Below are 18,337 nucleotides of genomic sequence, written 5' to 3' on the forward strand. Positions count from 1 at the left end.
CAGTTTTTTCTATTGGCTTATTTAGTTTTTTCATTCATTTGTGAGTTTTTTATGTTCTTTGTAACAACCTTCTTTCTGTCCTATGTTCAAACACACACACACACACACACACACACACACTTTAACCAGTGGCTTTTCACCTTGTTAAAGATGTGTTTTGCTATACAATAGTTTTTAATTTTTCATGGACAATCATGACTTTAATGTTTTGTTTTTGGTTTCATGTCATACTTAAGATTATAAAAAATACTATTTTCTCATACCCTTTTGTGTTTTAATATCTTACAGTATTAAACAGTTTTCAACTATTTGATCCATCTGAAGTTTATTAGAAAGTAAAAACTAGAACCAGCTTCATTTTATCCTAAACCGTTAACCAGTTTTCTTACCATTGTTTACTTTCTTCGGTAGTTTTAAGTGTTACTCTTATCGTATAGTTCCATCTGTAAGTGGACCAATGGACGTTTTTCTTGACACTCATCTCTGTTCTTTTTGTATGATTACCACACTGCCTTGACTCTGATAGCTTTATAATAAGCTTTAATATATGATAAGCTTAGTTCTTCCTTCTCCCCCCACCCCAGATTTTTCTAAGTATAGTCCCTTGATTATTCTTCTATCTGAACTTTAGACTCTTTTCAGGGGGAGAAACTCCACCCTAGATGTTTATTGTTGACTGCACCGAGCATGGAGGTTAATAGATGTTTGGTGAAGAGTCTCCCCCTGGGGATTTGTGTCTGTCGCTCAGCAGGGTAGAAGGGTGTTCTTTGCAGAGAGTCTGCACACTTCTTTGTAGGTTATTGCTGAGTGTTTGATGTTTTTGTGGTTCTCATGAGTAGAGTCTTTTTTTCCATTATATTTCCTGTCATTTTTTGTATCAAAGAGCTGTTGACATTTGTATTTTATTTTAGGGGCTGGCTCTCTCGCTAACTTCTACTTCTGATGGTTTTCAGTTGCTTTTCTTTGGTTACACAGGCTGGCGTTAATGTCGTCTGCAAACGCTGACACCGCCCCCTTCCTGAACCTTCAGCCAGCATTGCAGCTGGAACGATCAGGTCACTGGGCCTCCTTGTCTGAACGGAAATTTCTAGTTTCAATACTCACCCATAATGCTGCATTTTGGCTTGCTATATATAGGCATCATTTTTTTTTTATCATGTTAAAGAATTAGCCATCTATTTCTATTTTCCTAAGTGTTTTTATCAGGAATGGATAGTAGCTTTTGATAAATGTCTTTTAATCATCCATTGAGATGATATTTTTTTCTCTGTGGGCATATTAATATGGTAGATTATATTAATAGAGTTCCTAATTGTGAGAGTCTGAGTCCCCCTCCCCCCACCACCCTCTCTGGTTCTATCAGCAGCAGTGCCGCTAAGCGCCAGCCTCCACCCAGGTGTCCAGGTTGCTGGTGCAGCAGCCCAGGGCGTTCATCATACAGATGAGGGAGCCAGGCTGAGCCCTTGGAAATGAACCTGAGGCAGAGCTGATGTTTGACAGACAGAATTATCTGCCCTGGATACCGTCGTGAGCTATACCTGGCTCATGTAGAATAGAGGTCAAGGTGAATTATATGGTCTTTTGAAAGTTCATCCTAAAAGGACTTTTCTGTCCTTTTCTTGTGGTTTGGGGAACTCTCATCCCCCAAGTTTTAAAGTAATACCCTGTACACCCCAGGGACTTCCCTGGCAGCCCAGTGGTTAAGACTCTGTGCTTCCACTGCAGGGGGGCAGGGCGCAAGTTCAATCCCTGGTCAGGGAACTAAGATCCCACATGCTGCGCAACTTGGCCAAAAAAATAGTTAATACCCCCCCCCCCAAAAATAGTAACACCCCCCCAAACTGAACTCCTGGAAGGTTGCCTGACGTGTAGGTAAAAAATGAGCATAAAGATGACGAATGAGGAGGGCATCTTCCTGTAGTGATCACACAGCTTCTTTTTCACTCAGAAATCAGTGTCAGAAAGCAGCATCGTTCTAAATATTTTCCACAAATAACCTGGGAGAGGGAAAATACAAATACGCATCTTTTAGGTGATATTTAGATGAATTCTGAAATGCCGATTCACTGAGGGGGCTAGCCCTGCGGCTGTTCGTTGACGCACACCAGTGTTTAGTTGGCCACAGAGGTATCATCAGCCCCCAGCCTTGCCCAGAGCCCCACGCAGGCGACGCTGGTTGACACACAGGTTCCTGCCAGGCCCCAGCCCCGCAGCACGGGAGGGGCCTGGAGAAGCAGAGCTCGTTAATACTCACACAGAGATCTAAGTCCCACCGTGGAATGCACGTTCCCCCATTTCCCTTAAAATGCCTGGCCTTCTCAGTCTGTATTTCGTTTTCCTACTTTTAAGCATCATGGGCACAAGAAATAGTTCTTGCTTACTCTGTCCCCATCAGTCCACACAAAATGCAGTCACGGTGATAAAATGGCAGAACACTCTGGTTGGGTGATTTATAGGGAGTGGTGGGGACTGTGCAAATTGGAAAATCCGTGTGTTTCTAGAGGAGGCAGCCTCCATTCACCTGTGTGAGGCTCATGGTCGTAGTGGGAGAGTCAAGCCATAGCCCCCTATATTTTTATATAAAACCTGGAAAATGTTGGCATTTTATGCCAAGTCTCTCCACTTTTCCACGTTTATGACTATTTTAAACCACCACACAGGCCAGCAGCATGAGCCTCCAGCTTGCACATGTCTGAGATACAAACACAGATCACATCTATACCTATACCTTCACCATTCATGGTGGGGGGTGGGGGGGCAGTGGTGGCAATGTGGATGAACCCTGGGATCAGCACTTTGCCTCCATGAGGTAAAAACCCCAGGATAGGGGCCATGACACCATCAGCCCAGAGGCCATGGGAATGCAGAGGACCCAAGGCTGGACTGACACACCACTGCTTCCACAAAAGACTGAGAACCCAGATGACCTCCCCGTTGTCTAAGAACTGAGTCCCTAAGCTAGCTGTCTGCTCTGCATTGAGCTGCCCCTCACTCACCCATCCACCCTCTCACTTCTCACATCCTGTACCATCATCCATCCATCCATCATTCGTTCGTTCATCTCTTCTGGGCCACAGCCTCTACCAGACTCTGGAGCTACAGAAATGGCTGAGCCCCCACCCCAACCTTGCACTTAAGGAGGAAATGGACAGTGATGTGGGGCCCTGGGGGCCAGTAATTAATTGTCCCCAGAGGAGGACAAATGTCCCGGGGGGAGTAGCCTTCCCAAAGGCACCAAGGCATGGTGCTTGGAGGGAGGGGGGTGGGGGTGGGATCTGAGAAGCCATGCCTGGGGACAGGTCTGTGCAGGAAGCGTCCACACCTCCCTCCTGGGACTGGAGCTCTGCCCCGGGTGGGGACTTGGGAGGCACTTCGCCCCTCTGTGCTCATCGGATCCTAGGTGGAGATGCTCCTGAGCAAGGGTGCCCTGCCCTGAGTGGGGGGCTCTCCCAGCACTGAGCCCAGGGCGGCAGGCCATGAAGGGTGCAAGTGGGTGCCACCATCCCCTCCCAGGAGCCCCAGGCCTGGGGCAGGAAAGGAAAGGGGGTGCTGACAGGCATTGACAAAGATGACCTGGGTGCCCCAGAGTCAGAAGACACAGGGGCTGACTCTGCACATGGTCTCAGTCACCCTGCAGCCATGCCGGGCACGGTGCCCAGACAGGCGTGGTCCCTGCCCCTCAGAGGGGAGCTTTTCCAGCCCCTCGTTTAGGGTGAGACCGAGCAGCGGGACTGGGTGGGGCTCAGGGTTTCTGACTCTGGGGTTGCTGCTTGCGGGTTAGCACTGGGGAACCTGAGGGGAATGCAGAAGAGGCTTCCCAGAAGGTTCACACCAACCCCGCTGTGGGCTTGTCATGGGACCCGCCTGCTTCCTGACCTGGTGGCCTCACTCAGGACAGTCACCCATCATCGGAAGAGCGGTGGTACCATCTTCACTGGCAGAGAGGATTCTGTCCCCGACTGGGGACCCAGCAGCTCCTGCCCCTCCTGTCCCCTTACAAATGGCCACACTAGTGACCAAGGGCTCGTGGGCTGTAATCCAGGAGCCCTGACCTCCAGGCCCAGCTGTGGACTCTCAGCAGCTGAGGGGTGAACAAGGCACCACCCCAGCTCTGGGGTATTCTAGGACCCCCTCCAGGTCTGGGGGGGCGGCCCGTCTTGGCTGCCTCATGTCCCCTGAGCCCCAGTCTGCATGTGACAGCCTTTCCCTGGAGCCCTTTTAGAGCCCTTCTACGGGCTTCTCAGCCCAGGGCCTTCCCCTTTCACCCAGGCTTTAGGGTGTGTCTCTGGAACTGTAATCCAAGTGGGAAAATGGGGAGACCCGAACTCGTCTCTGGGCCTCCCTGGCCCTTTCCACAGCTCGAAGGGGTGGACATGTATTCACATCAGCTGGACGGGCCCTCCCAGCACACAGAGGCCTGCTCCGTGGGCCATGGGGGCCCTCAGGGCCCACTGCTCACAACGGCACCTGCTCCTTCCCTCCCCAGGAGAGGGGGGCCGAGATCCAGCAGCCAGGCTTCAGGAAAGAGATGGGAGGACACGAGCCCTTGTGTAGGGAGAGGAAGCTTCCAGAGCTGGAATTCCCCGAGGGTCTGAACCAGGCATCGAGCATGGCAGGTATCGTGTCCTGGCCCCCGGGGCCGGGCAGGTGCCAGAACAGGCTCCAGGAGAGGCAGGCTTGGGGCCGCTGGGGCCACTGCTTAGAACTCCCCCACCACCGCGTGCCCCAGGCACCCTCACAACTGTGGCTCCAGCCCCAAACCAGACTTGGCGTTGGCCGGCGTCTTGCTCCTTCACTCCCCTGAGGCCCAGCCTGGGCTCCTTCAGGCCTGCCCCTGCCGCCATCCTGCCAGGCCCTTCTGTAACCCCACCTGCCCCCCCATCTCAGAAGTCCACCCGTGTAAGTGGTGAGTCCAGGTCCCTGCCCCTGGCGCCCTTGGGGCCTCGTCCAGCCCCCAGGGACCTTGGGAAGTCTGATCCTCCCCTGAACCTCAGCTCCCACGTCTCAAAATTCAGGTTCTAAAAACAGCCTCTCACTTCTGTTTCTCATCGACGTGATGGTTACGAGACCCAGGGAGGGAAGCGGGGAGGGTACCTTCTTGCCTTACTCTGCTGTCCGTTTAATTTAGTAAAAGGTCTCACGTAGTGGTTCCCCGCCTGCCTAACCATTGAAATCACTTTAGTGCTTCTAAAAAAGGCACCGATGCCTGCCCCGCCCGCCAGTTAAACCAGAACCACCCTCACCCCGCCCGCTGCCAGGCAGGACCCAGGTTCAAACCCTTGACTCTCTGATGCAACCCTTGACTCGGAAGGAGGACCGGGTTTTCACTTTCAAGGTGTTTCACGCCAGTTGTCTCACGTCTCTGCGAGTGGATGCGGGCTTGCTCCCCCACCCCCACCCCCGTCCCTTTCTGCCTCGAAGCTGAGGCTAGGGTGCCTTTGGCTCCACGGTGTGGCCTCCCAAGGCCAGGACGTCGGCCTCACTGTGACAAAAGCTCTCGGAATCTGGGAATTGAGCGCCACGGCTTAAGAGTTGTCATGATGGCTCTTGTCCACCAGAGGGCGCTGTGGCTGGGGGCGCTGCTCCGCGGGGGTCTCAGCTCTGTGAACCAAAATGCTTTTTAATTGAAAATTTTTTTTAATTCAAAAAGGATTTGCTGTTTGTGCGCGAGTGCAGGTCCTCCTTATGCAGGAGACTTAATGTCTTGAGTAAACAGATCCGGGCCCAAATCCACCTTCAAAGGTACTCACTGTTTGCCCAAGGGAGCGAAAGGGCTTCCAGAAGCGGCCTAGTCTCTTGGGCAAACACTGGGGGCCAGCCCGTCCCGGCAGGGGACAGCGTCTGTGGGAAGGGTTATCCGCGGCCTAAGGGGGATTATGGCGGGGGGACATATGTTGAAATTTCATTTGGGGAGTTAAGAGAAAACAAGAGGTGGGGGAGCAGTGCTTTTCTCCAGCCAAGATGACCTAAAAAGGGAAAAATCTCGAGGGTAGGTGCGGGGCGGCGGTGGGGGTGGGGTGCAGGCTGTGCAGTGGGTCCCTGGCCCCTCTGGGGGGCGGGGAGGAGGCGGTGGCATACTCGGCCCTGAGTCAGGAGATGGTGGCTGTGTACCCCGGATTTCCCCCCCAACACATGCCCACACCCCCTCACCCCAGAGAGTGAAAGAAGCAAGAATTTAGTTTATCCTTGAAGGCTCTTCTACACCACCAGCCCACCCCCCACCACCCAGGGACCCTGTCCGTTTCTGGCCACAAAGACGGCCTCCCAACCACCCCACAAGGCACTTCGACCCCGGCCCGCCTGCACCCCCTTGTCCCCACTGCCCCATGCCCTCAGAAAGTACCCTTTCTGGGCCTACCCCTGGCAGCATCCAGGTCTCTGAGCCTGGCCCCTGGGCCCCTGGCTGTGGACATCTGGTGGCCCATGCCTCCGTCCCCTTTCACGCACCCTCTGTGGCCAGCTGGCCCCCAGCAAACTCAGGCGGCTTCCCTGCCCTGGGCATTCCTGCCACCTGGGAGCCAAGCACAGCAGGCACTGGAGGGTAGAGGTGACCCAGCCCACAGCTGGTTGGTGCCACTCCAGCGGCTGACACTGGGCTGGCTCCCTCACTTAAGTGCCTCACCTCGGCTATGCCCCAAGCAAGGCCTCAGAGCAGCCCAAGTGGAGCCCCCCGCCGCAACCACCACCAGCCTCCTCCCCACATCCCCCCCATTCCCTCCTCAGCGCCCCCTCAGCCCTAAAGTCTCTGGCTCTTCCTCTCTGCCCCTCCCGTCCACTCCCACATCCTGCTGGTGGGGCCACAGAACCTACCTGCAGCATTGGGTCACCAGGGAGCTGGCTGACGAGGTGGAATCTCTGGCCCACTCCCCGGACCTACTAAGGCAGGACCTGTGTGTGTTACAGGCTGACCAGCCTGCTGCTTTCAGTCTGGGTGCCACCCTCTGTCCACCCTTGAGGAGAGACCACACTCTGCTGTCCATGTCGGCACCGCCCTGGAGCCTTTGCCCACCCAGCACTGCCCCTGCTGAGGTCACCACGTGCTTTTAGTGACCTTATCCCCCCCCCCCCCAGCCTGTGCAGCTCAGGCCAACTGCTGCCCCCTGATCCCCCTCCGTCCTCCTATCTGGCCCTGGGTCCATCGCCAGGGCTGGTGTCCTGCCTTCCAGGCCCATCCTCTTTGTCTTCTGATCCTATAAGCTTTCCTCCAAACATCTCTGCACTGTAACTCCAGATACCCTCTCCCCCAAGGGCTCCCACTTCATCCCTTCATTCCTGGTTCATCCACGTCTCTGCAGCCGGGCAGGCGGCACCCCTGAGTACTCCTCAGGGACCACCCTTGGCCATTGGCAGAAATGCCCTCATGTTCTCTCCCCGAGGCTGCTTTCTATTGCCCATTTGGGTTAAAAGCACCGGAGTTCCGGCGTCCATCCCCTGCCCCTCTTGTAGGGCTCCCTCCTGACCCCAGAGCCCAGCACAGGCAGATGCGGGTGGGTGAGTGGGTGATGGAGGCAGAGATTGTTTCCTGCCGCGATGCTCCTGAGCAGCCACCAGGTGGCGGTATTGTCCCAAACTTTGCCCGAAGTCCTCCTGGTCCGAGGCTGCACTGCTCCTCCAGCTTCCTGGAGCTGGAGTCCCGGACCAGGGCTGGAGCCCGGGTCATTAGCAGGAAAGTGGGGCCACTTTGATGTCTTCTCTTACGTAGCCAACAAATGTACAGTGAGTGCTTGCCTGGTGCCGGGGCAGGCGGGCCCTTAACCTGCCGCACCTCATCCCACCCTCAAAGAGGGCGCCGGGAGTAGAGATTGTCACCCCCACCTCCTTTATTGAAGTATAAAAGGCATATTGGCTTCAGGTGTACAACATGTGTCGATAGTTGTATATATTGCAAAGCAATTATCATAATAAATATAGTTACCATCTTTTATCTTACATAGTAACAACTGTTTTCTTCTGATGAGAATTTTTAAAATTTAGCAACTACCAAAATATGAATTGCAGTATTGATATCCATATTCATGACGCTGTACAGCCTATCTTCAGGACGTAATCACTCTGCAACTGGACGTCCGTGCCTTTTCACCCCCTTGCCCCGTTTCACCCACCCCACCTGCCTCTGGCGTCGGCTCTGCCCGGTGGGCTTGGTCCTGCTGTGTTCTGGGTTCCACGTATAACTGAGATCACAAAGTGTTTGTCTTTCTGTGTCTGACTGACTTCATTTAGCACAACGCCCTCAAGATCCATCCATGTTGTTACAAATGACAAGATTTCCTTCTTTTTTTATTCTTTAAATTTTTGTTCTGAGTATAGTTGGTTTACAGTGTTAGTTTCAGGTGTGCAGCAAAGCAGTTCGGTTTTTTACACAGATACACACACACACACACACACATATATACACACCCCCTTTCTCAGATTCTCTTCCCTTATAGGTTACTATAAAATACTGAGTATAGTTCTCTATGCTACACAGTAGATCCTTGTTGGTCATCTGTTTTATATACAGCAGCATATATTTGTTAATCCCCAACTCCTACTAATTTATCCCTACCTCCTGCTTCCCCTTTGGTAACCACATGTCTCTTTTCTATGTCTGTGGGTCTATTTCTGTTCTGTATACTAAATTCATTTGTATCCCTTCTTTTAGATTCCACATATAAGTGATATCCATGATGTTTGTTTTAGTCTGATTTACTTCATTTAGTATGATAATCTCTAGATCCATCCATGTTGCTGCAGATGGCATTCTTTCTTTTTATAGTTGAGTAGCATTCCGTTGTGTATATATAGGCAAAATTACTGGAGTGGGTTGCCATTCCCTTCTCCAGAGGATCTTCCCAACCCAGGGATCGAACCCAGGTCTCCTGCATTTGTAGGCAGATTCTTTACCATCTGAGCCACCAGGTAAGCCTATATATATATCACATTTTCTTTATTCATTTCTCTGTTGATGGGCATTTAGGTTGCTTCCATGTCCTGGTTATTATCAAGAGTGCTGCAGTGAACATTGGGGTACATGTATTTTTTCCAATGATTTTCTCCGGATATATAGCCAGGAGTGGGGTTGCAGGATCATATGGTAACTCTATTCTTAGTTTTTTTAAGGACGCTTCATACTGTTCTCCATAATGGCTGCACCAATTTACATTCCCACCAACACTGTAGGAGAGTTCCTTTTCCTTCACACCGTCTCCAGCATTTATTATTTATAGACTTTTTGATGATGGTCATTCTGACCAGTGTGAGGTGATACCTCATTGTAATTTTGATCAGCATTTCTGTATTAGCAATGTCGAGCATCTTTCTATGTGCCTTTTGGCCATCTGTATGTCTTCTTTAGAGGAATGTCTGTTTAGATCTTCTGCTCATTTTTTGATTGGGCTGTTCGTCTTTTTATATTGAGCTGTATGAGCTGTTTGTATTAATATATTTTGGAGATTAATACCTTGTCGGTTGCATCATTTGCAAATATTTTCTCCAATTCAATAGGTTGTTTGTGGTTGTTTTGCTGTGCAAAAGCTTTTGACTTTAATTAGGTCCCATTTGTTTTTTTGTTTGTTGGTTTGTTGTTTTTATTTCCATTCCTCTAGGAGACAGATCCAAAAAGAGATAGGTATGATTTATGTCAAAGAGTGTTCTGCCTATGTTTTCCTCTCAGAGTTCTATAGTATCTTGTGTTCACATTTAGGTCTTTAATCCACTTTGAGTTTATTTTTTGTGTATAATGTTAGAGAATGTTCTAATTGTATTCATTTACATGTAGCTGTCCAGTTTTCCCAGCACCACTTATTGAAGAGACTGTCTTTTCTCTATTGTATATTCTTTCTTCCTTTGTTGTTGATTAATTGACCACAATTGTGTGGGTTTGTTTCTGGGCTTCCTATCCTGTTCCATTGATCTGTATTTCTGTTTTTATGCCAGTACCATACTGTTTTAATTACTGTAGCTTTGTAGTGTAGCCTGAAGTCAAGGAGTCTGATTCCTCCAGCTTCATTTTTCTTTCTCAAGGTTGCTTTGGCTATTCAGAGTCTTTGTGTTTCCATACAAATTAAAAAATTTTTTGTTCTAGTGCTGTGAAAAATGCCATTGGCATTCAATCTGTAGACTTTCTTGGGTAATATAGTCCTTTGACAATATTGATTCTTCCAATCCAAGAATGTGGTATAACTTTCCATCTGTCTGTGTCATCTTCCATTTTTTATCAGCATCTTATAGTTTTTGGACTCCAGATCTTTTGTCTCCTTGAAGTGAAGTGAAGTTGCTCAGTCATGTCCTACTCTTTGCAACCCCATGGACTGTAGCCTATCAGGCTCCTCCATCCATGGGATTTACCAGGCAAGAGTGCTGGAGTGGATTGCCATTTTGATGCAGTGGTAAATAGGATTTTCCTTAATTTCTCTTTCTGATATTTCATTTTTTAGTATATAGAAATGCAGCAGATTTCTGCGTATGAATTTTGTACCCTGCAACTTTACCGAATTCATTGATGAGCTCTAGTAGTCTTCTGTCAGTGTCTTTAGGATTTTTTATTAGTATGTATAGTAACATGTCATGAAAATGGTGACAGCTTTACTCTTTTTTTTCCAATTTGGATTCCCTTTCTTTTTATTCTCTGATTAATTAACATGCCTCGGACTTCCAAAACCATGTCAAATAAAAGTGGCAAGAGTGGACATTCCTGATTTTAGAGGAAATGCTTTCAGCTTTTCACCATTGAGTACGATGTTTTAATACCTGTGGGCTTGTCATATATGTCCTTTATTATATTGACAGTAGGTTCCCTTTGTGCCCACTTTCTGGAAAATTTTTACCATAAATCAATATCAAATTTTATCAAAAGCTTTTTCTGCATCTATTGAGATGATCATATGAATTTTACTCTTCAGTTTGTTAATGTGATGTATCACATTTTTTTTTACCATTTTTTTTTAAATAGCATTACTTAAAAGATAGTTTTTATTCCCTGAAATAAACCCACTAGATCATGGTATCAGTTCAGTTCAGTTCAGTCGCTCAGTTGTGTCCAACTCTTTGCGACCCCATGAATTGCAGCACGCCAGGCCTCCCTGTCCATCATCATCTCCCGGAGTTCACTCAGACTCACATCCATCGAGTCAGTGATGCCATCCAGCCATCTCATCCTCTGTCGTCCCCTTCTCCTCCTGCCCCCAATCCCTCCCAGCATCAGAGTCTTTTCCAATGAGTCAACTCTTCGCATGAGGTGGCCAAAGTACTGGAGTTTCAGCTTTAGCATCATTCCTTCCAAAGAACACCCAGGGCTGATCTCCTTCAGAATGGACTGGTTGGATTTCCTTGCAGTCCAAGGGACTCGCAAGAGTCTTCTCCAACACCACAGTTCAAAAGCATCAATTCTTTGGTGCTCAGCCTTCTTCACAGTCCCAACTCTCACATCCATACATGACCACAGGAAAAACCATAGCATATGATCCTTTTAATGTATTGTTGGCTTCAGTTTAGTAGTATTTTGCTGAGGATTTTTGCATCAATGGTCATCAGTGATAGTAGCCTGTAATTTTCTTTTTTGTGGTATCTTTGTCTGATTTAGGTATGAGGATGATGGTGGCTTCATAGAACGAGTTTGGGAGTGTTCCTTTTTCTGCAATGTTTTGGAATAGTTTGAGAAGGACAGGTGTCAACCCTTCCCTCAGTGTGTGATAGAATTCGCCTGTGAAGCCGTCTGATCCTGAACTTCTGTTTGTTGGGAGTTTTATAATCAGAGGTTCAGTTTCAGTGCTTGTAGTTGGTCTGTTCAGATTTTCTTCCTGACTCAGTCTTGGGAGACACACCTCTCTAAGAATCTGTCCTTTTCTTCCAGGCCGTCTGGTTTTATTGGCATAGAGTTGCCTGCAGTGGCCCTCATGGTCCTTTGTATTTCTGTGGCATCCCCTTGTAACTTCTCCTTTTTCATTTCTGATTGTATTGATTTGGACCCTCTGCCTTTTTTATTTCTTGATGATTCTGGCTTGAGGTTTATCCATTTTGCTTTTTTGATTTTAGTTTCATGAAGATTGCATATTTTTTATGAATACCCTATGTACGCACCACATTTTCTTTATCCATTCATCCATCGATGGACACTTAGGTCGCTTCTGTATCTTGACTGTTGTGAATGATGCTACAGGGAACACAGGGTTCCCTTTTCTCCACATCCTCACCCACACTTGTTATTTCTTAATAACAAGAAATTATTATTATAAAGGCGATGAGTTCACTGAGCTTCAGAGGCGCTGGGGTCACCCTGCAATGTCGAGTCCTCCCCTCCCCACCCCTTCTGTTTGTAGGGAGCACCGTCCTGTCACTGGCGTCCCCTGGCCCCTTTGGCTGCTCACACGGGACGGCCGGGGCCCGCCCAGACCTCGCCCCCACACCCAGCGCCAGCTGCCCCTCTGTCCTGGGCTAGCCTGTAGGCCATCGGCAGGTGGCTGAGGATGAAATGCTGGCTGCCTCGTTCTCCCCACCCTTTCCCCCGGGAGGAATAAACCCCTCCATCATCCTCTGCTCCCCCCTCATTCCCAAGTGACCCCCAAAACCCCTCAGCTGTGCTCCCTCAGCTCAGCACAGCCCCTGGAAGGGCCTCGTAGCTGCATGCAGCTCACTTTGGGGCTCGGGGACCATTTGGAGCCCACAGCTGTGGCACCTTACTGGGTGGGCACCCAATGGTCACCCCCCGACACCCTTGCTGGGACGGTTCCATGTCATCCTGGCGGCTCCCCCAGCTGGGTCCCCGAGAGGGCAGCTTCAGACAGAGGCTGAGTTCAGCCAGGTGGTTCAACTCTGCTCTGCTTTATGTAGGGGAGCCCTTCCTTATGGCAATTTTAGTGCTGAAAAGTTTTTGAAAATATTATTTTAAATGTTTAATGACCACTGATCTAAGCAACTCATTCCTAAGACCCAGGGTCCTGCGTGGCTGCCGCCCCTGGTGTCCAGGCCCTTCTCACGGCCCACTCCCAGTCCTGTAGCCTGAGCCCCCCCTCTTCTTGCCCGGCACACCTGCCCCACATTTGGGTGTAGAAATCCCTACTGGCCGTCAGGGTGAACCACAGGTGTTCCTCCTCCTCTGAATTTCCACCAGACTCGGAGCCCACCATCTGTCATTTCCGTGACCCAGGTCAGGTGGGTAGGCTTGGGTCTCCAGCATGAGAACTGAACGCAGGTTCAGGCCGGCAGCGGGGCAGGCCGGGCCCAGGTCCACTCCGCTGGTCCCACCCTGGCCCAGGCTCTCATAGCTTACTACGAACTGGCCCCAGGAGCCCAGGGAGGAAGGCACTGGGAGCATGGGGTGCCCCGTCCCTGTGGCCCGCGCCACCTGAGGCTTGTCTTCAGATCAGAAAGCACTGAGCAGGCGGCCGGCCCCGAGGGCTCCCCAAGCCTGCAGCCGCAGCCCGCCTGCCCAGCCAGGTCTGGGGTGGCGCCCAGGGCCATCCCTCCCCATCCAGGAGACTCCTCCCGCAGCGGGAGCGGGGGGAACCATCTGCCGGGAGGCGGGAGGACGTGCAGCATACCACCTGGCATGCAAGCTGCTGCTGCTGCGGGCTCATACCACCCGGGGAGGGGTGTCAAGGGTCCAGTCATCACAGATGAGCCAGCCAGCCACCACGCAGCACCAGAGGCGTGCCCCCTTCCCCGTGCACACACGCACACACATGCACAGCCCATGCCTGCGGTACGTGTGCACGTGCCAAGGGCAGCCCTCCGGCGTCCTCGGGGCCTCCGCCCAGCTTGTCCGCGGCCATGGGCTGGTTCTCTCCAGTGTCCCCTGCCCTGACTGAACTTCTCTCCCCCCTGACCTCCCGCAGTACGAGTACAGCTTCCGCACAGAGCAGAGTGCCGCGGCCAGGCTCCCGCCCAGCCCCACCCGATGTCAGCAGATCCCCCAGTCCTGAGGGGCCGCCCACCCGCCCGCGGGGAGACGACACAGCGCCCGGCCCCTCCCGCCGCCCGTCCACACTGCCCTGCTCGGCGCTCCTGGGAGACTCTGGGCAGCTGAGCTGTTGCCTCCTCAGTCATCGGTCATCAGCTTGCCCAACGTGACGCCCCCTGCCCCCCCCGGGGATGCTCTTCCTTAACCTCCACTAACCTGTGTGTGCTGTAGTGACCAGCGGCTCCTCCCGTATCTGTGTGATGACCAGTAGTCCTCTGACCAACCCTACCCACCACGGGAGCCATCTGAGGGCCCTGGACAGTTGTCTGGCTGCCCAGTGATGCCACCGGCTCCCTGCCCTCCTGACTCTGCCACCATGAAGCCATCACCTCCTCCCAGAAGACCCTGAGGGGCTGGCGGCCTGGCACAGGGCACCCACCCACCACCACCATCCCCCCCAGCACTGATGGGTTGCCCCATGGAACAGATCTCTCACGCCAGGGGCCTCAAGTGCCCGAGAACTTCATGGGGACCCTAAGGAAACATGGAGGGGCGGCCGGTGGTGCCCGAGTGGACCTGGGCCTGGCTCCCCTCTGACTCACCCCTCAGTTCACACACTGGACGCCCTGAGGATGGGGGCCGGCCATCCCGCAGCCACTGGCCCAGCGAGGACTTGCCTGCAGGCGAGGCGGCCGAGGGGCTGGGTGCTTGCGTGGACGTGAACTTTGCCGCCAGGTCCCCATGCCCAGCCTCCTCACCATCATCCCCACAGAGGGCTCATCTCTGCAGTGCTCACGTGCCAACAACAGCTCAACTGCCTGCCCCCACGCCCGGCCATCGCCACGGGGGTCAAGAGGCTCTGTGAGCCGGTGCCCAAGGACGTGGACACACAGTCACCAGACTGAAGCCAGAACCGACCCTTCTGCCACGCGTGCCAGTGACCGCACCATCGTTCCCCCACGGTGCTGGCCGCCCAGCCCAGCTCCCCACACGGGCACCGTGGGAACGGGGCCGCTGTCCTCCCTGGAGGCCCGGTCCACAGCCAGTGGCTGCCTTGTCTGGCCATGGGACTCTGTCCTAAACTCCCAGAACCTGGTATCTCACACCTTGGAGGTGGGGGGCAGGGGTCAGCAGATAGTTGGAACATTGGACGTGAGCTTTGACACGTGTCTGGCGTAAGCAAGCAGCCCAGGAGAGGCCCTGCCCAGCTGGGAACAGAGCCCCCGCTCCCTGCAGTTCCTCGAATGACACCGGGGTGGCTGGGGTGCAGTCAGGAGGGGCAGCCTCTGGCTGAGACACAGGGCCAGGGCAAGACATACCTCAGTCAGCCGGCCTCAGCTCTGCCATCTCCAGACCCTCTGCCTTCCCCCGCGGCCGCCCCCTGATCTTTCCCTTCCGATACCTCCTGATTCCTGTGTGTCACCTCTCCCCGCTGTCCCCGAGACCTGAGGATATCCCTGGCAGGGCTGGCCTCCCCTGGAACCTGCCAGGGCCCAGGAGGCACAGGTGGAAATTCCTTGGGCAGACCTTTGGGATGGGTGCTTGCCCAGGGCTGAGCCAATGATCTGGCCTCAGACATACCCACTGAAATGAGCTGGTTGTTCCTAGGAGTCAGGGTGGGGAGCCCTGAAGGGCCCAGAGAGCCTACGTCTGCTGCTGCTGCCAGGATGGTAGAGCTGGTCCAAAACCAAGAGTGGGGGTGACCCCTCTGCTCACCTCTGTCCGGCCGTATTAGCTCCGTCCCTCAGTCTCTCCTCACACCCCGGCTGTGGGGTCGTCCCACCAGGTAACACCCGCAGCCTTTTCGCGGCCTTCCTCCACTGAGAAGCAAGCATTTCAGCTCCATGGGCCCGAGGAAGTCCAGAGACGGTCACATGAGATTTCCTGTCAGGGAGCAAGAGGGCCATGAGGGTGGCTTTTGGGGAAAGGGTCTCCCCTCCACCCCCCAACCAGGCCACCCACGGGCCAGGCCGATAGAGGCAGGGTCCAGGGCCTCCGGGAGAGGGCCAGGCCTCCCCCAGCAGGCAGCCTCAGCACAGGGTCTAGCGAGTGACTGTGGACGGTGCCGTGATGGCAGCTGGAGAGAATGGCGCAGCGACGGTGTTGGAGAAGCCGGCGTTCCCGGTGGGTCTTAGGCGGCTCCCGACCTCTGTCTCTCTCCTTCTGAGGGGGGCTGCCCGCCCGCGTGGAGGTGAAGCTCGCTCACTGGGGACCGAGCCCCCTCTTCCCCCTTCCTTTCTGGGACGGTGCTTTTCTCCGCAAACCCTCTGGCCACGAGGGGCGGGGAGGCAGGGCTTCTCTCAGAAACACGAAGGGCAGTGACCTCCACCCTTCCCAGAAGGACTCCCCAGAGCACAGCGTCCCCCACTGCCTACTCCTCCATCCCCCGAAAATTCTAAGCCTGTCTGCACAGGCCTTGGAAATGGCACAACGGCGCTAAGGAGCAAGCAGCCGGCCCAGGTTCACTTGCAAATTTATAACAAGGTTTTCCCCCACCCCCGAGTCCAGGAACTGACTCTGGCCACGACCTCCTCTCAGAGGGACGGTCAGGACTGCGGGGGACGGGAGGCGAGGACCGACACATCCGAAGCACCTACTCCTTGCCAGGCACACAGCCGGCACTTGAAGCACATTTTCTTCTGTCATTCCCACCCACCCCACCCCGCCAAAAAAAACACACCAATACCCAGAAGCGGATGCTGGTTCCAGATGAAGATGCTGAGACGCGTCCGCAGGCACAAAGCCGGCGCGCGGCAGAGGCGGCCCAGGCCCCACTCTGTCCCGTCTCGAGCACCTGCCTCCGGTGCAGCAACGGGCCTGCGGGCATGACGGTGTCTCACCGAGCACGGGGCAAGGGCCGGGTCCAGTCCCCAGGGCTGCGGGCTGCCCCTCACCGTTCACACGGATCCCAGCCCGCAGCTCCCCGGAGCTGGCCGGCGAGCCTGAAGGTGAGCGTGAAAGCCGAGCTCACCTCCCCGGGGCCTGGAGCGGCCGGCGCCCGCTCTCACCGCAGCTGCCTGCCCCCCAAGGGCGGCTGGCCGTCCTCACCTGTTGGACCCTGCCGGCCGGGCCTGTCACCACCAGGAACGGGCCCCGGGCGGGCGGCTGGCTGCGCTAGGTTAGGAACAGCGTTGTACTGCGTGTATTTATTTGAGGTGACTCTAGTACTTGGCAAAGGGAAGTTTCACTGTGTGATTGTCTTCTTAATATAATTTGTTAAATAAACGTTTGTTTTAACCTTTTCCTGACTCGCTGCTGTCTCTGAGGCATGGAGACTGGGGTCCCTCCAGCTCATTCTGGATGCAGGCCGGGCCGGCACCATCCTGGCCCTCCAGCCTTCTAGAAAGAGCTGGTGGGTTTTCTTGCCCCGTTTGGATGACCTGGTGACAAGCCAGAAGGATCCAGGAGGAGCGGCAGCCCTCAGGAATGCTCCTGGAGGGAGAAAAATGCCAGTTTCCATAAAAGCATGTGAAGTGCATGTGTATTAATGGGTCTCCAGCAAGGAATGCAGAGGGCGCTTTCATCTCCAGCTTGCCCCGAGCCTCGTCTGTGCCGGGGCGGGGCCGTCTGGCTGCTGGAGCGGGGCTCATACAACCACACAGCTTCAGCACCACTGGTTTTGTCCCGTCCCCTCGCTCACCTGCTGGCAAGATGCTGCCCCAGATGCCCGGGAGGGGCTGCCAGCCCCAGACATGCACAGGCTCCTTGTGGGACACGACTGGTCAGGTTACACCATCAGAGCTCTTTGCCTCCTTTATAAAGTGACCTTAGTGGCTCAGAATCTGCCTGCAACGCAGCTCGATCCCTGGGGTCGGGAAAGATCCCCTGAGCAGGGAATGGCAACCCACTCCAGTGTTCTTGCCTAGGAAATCCCATAGAGGAGTCTGATGGGCTACAGTTCATGGCGTCACAAAGAGTCGGACACGACTGAGCAACTAACACTTTCACTTGTGCATTTTGGGGCCAGACACCTGGGGCTCAGCCATCTCCACCTCCAAGCCTATTAACACCAGGCTTGGGTGACCCGTAGCTGTCATCTCACTAGAACCGTGAAAATCCCCCAAAAGGTAACGGCACCTCCAGCCCAGGCCCCCATGCCCGGCACCCCTCGGGTCTTTTCCCACGGTGGGAGAGGGAGAACAGCCCAGAGAATTCTGTGAGAAAGCCACGAACGCCGCTTGGCATGGAGTTCGGAGAGCTGACCTCATGTTCCGGCGCTGCTGCTTCCTGAGCACGTAGCTCAGAGCACCCCACGCCTGTCTAAAGGGGCCGTGCCTCCCTCGGCGGCCTCCCCTGGGAGGACGGAATGAGGACACTCAGGGCAGTCAGCACGGAGACCGAGTGACCTGCCAGCTATCTTTGGGGCCTGGTTCTGTGTTGCCGCCCACCGGATGTGCCAGGTTCCTCCCAGGGCTGCGCCACCCAGGAAGGTCAAGTGGTGGCCTTTGACACCCAGGGCAC

At 53.6% G+C, this 18,337-nt stretch overlaps 1 protein-coding gene across 5 annotated transcripts in view; it reads left to right on the top strand.

Annotated features, from left to right (window-relative positions):
- MVB12B (multivesicular body subunit 12B) overlaps positions 1-17,190 on the top strand; it is a 194,289-nt gene extending 177,099 nt beyond the window's left edge. Inside the window, exons 1-2 of one of the 5 annotated variants that reach the window (XM_055541168.1) lie at positions 13,898-16,000; positions 16,385-17,190. In XM_055541168.1, coding sequence (XP_055397143.1) covers positions 15,721-16,000; positions 16,385-17,088 — 984 coding nt within the window. In that variant the 5' untranslated portion in view covers positions 13,898-15,720 and the 3' untranslated portion in view covers positions 17,089-17,190. Of the gene's footprint in view, positions 1-288; positions 335-975; positions 1,246-6,903; positions 7,459-13,811 lie in introns of those variants that run through there. The other 4 variants (XM_055541167.1, XM_055541169.1, XM_055541173.1 and 1 more) reach the window with 4 other exon arrangements.
- Positions 17,191-18,337: the final 1,147 nt, after the last annotated feature.

This window comes from Bubalus kerabau, chromosome 11 (genome assembly GCF_029407905.1).
Source record: "Bubalus kerabau isolate K-KA32 ecotype Philippines breed swamp buffalo chromosome 11, PCC_UOA_SB_1v2, whole genome shotgun sequence".
Taxonomy (NCBI): domain Eukaryota; kingdom Metazoa; phylum Chordata; class Mammalia; order Artiodactyla; family Bovidae; genus Bubalus; species Bubalus kerabau.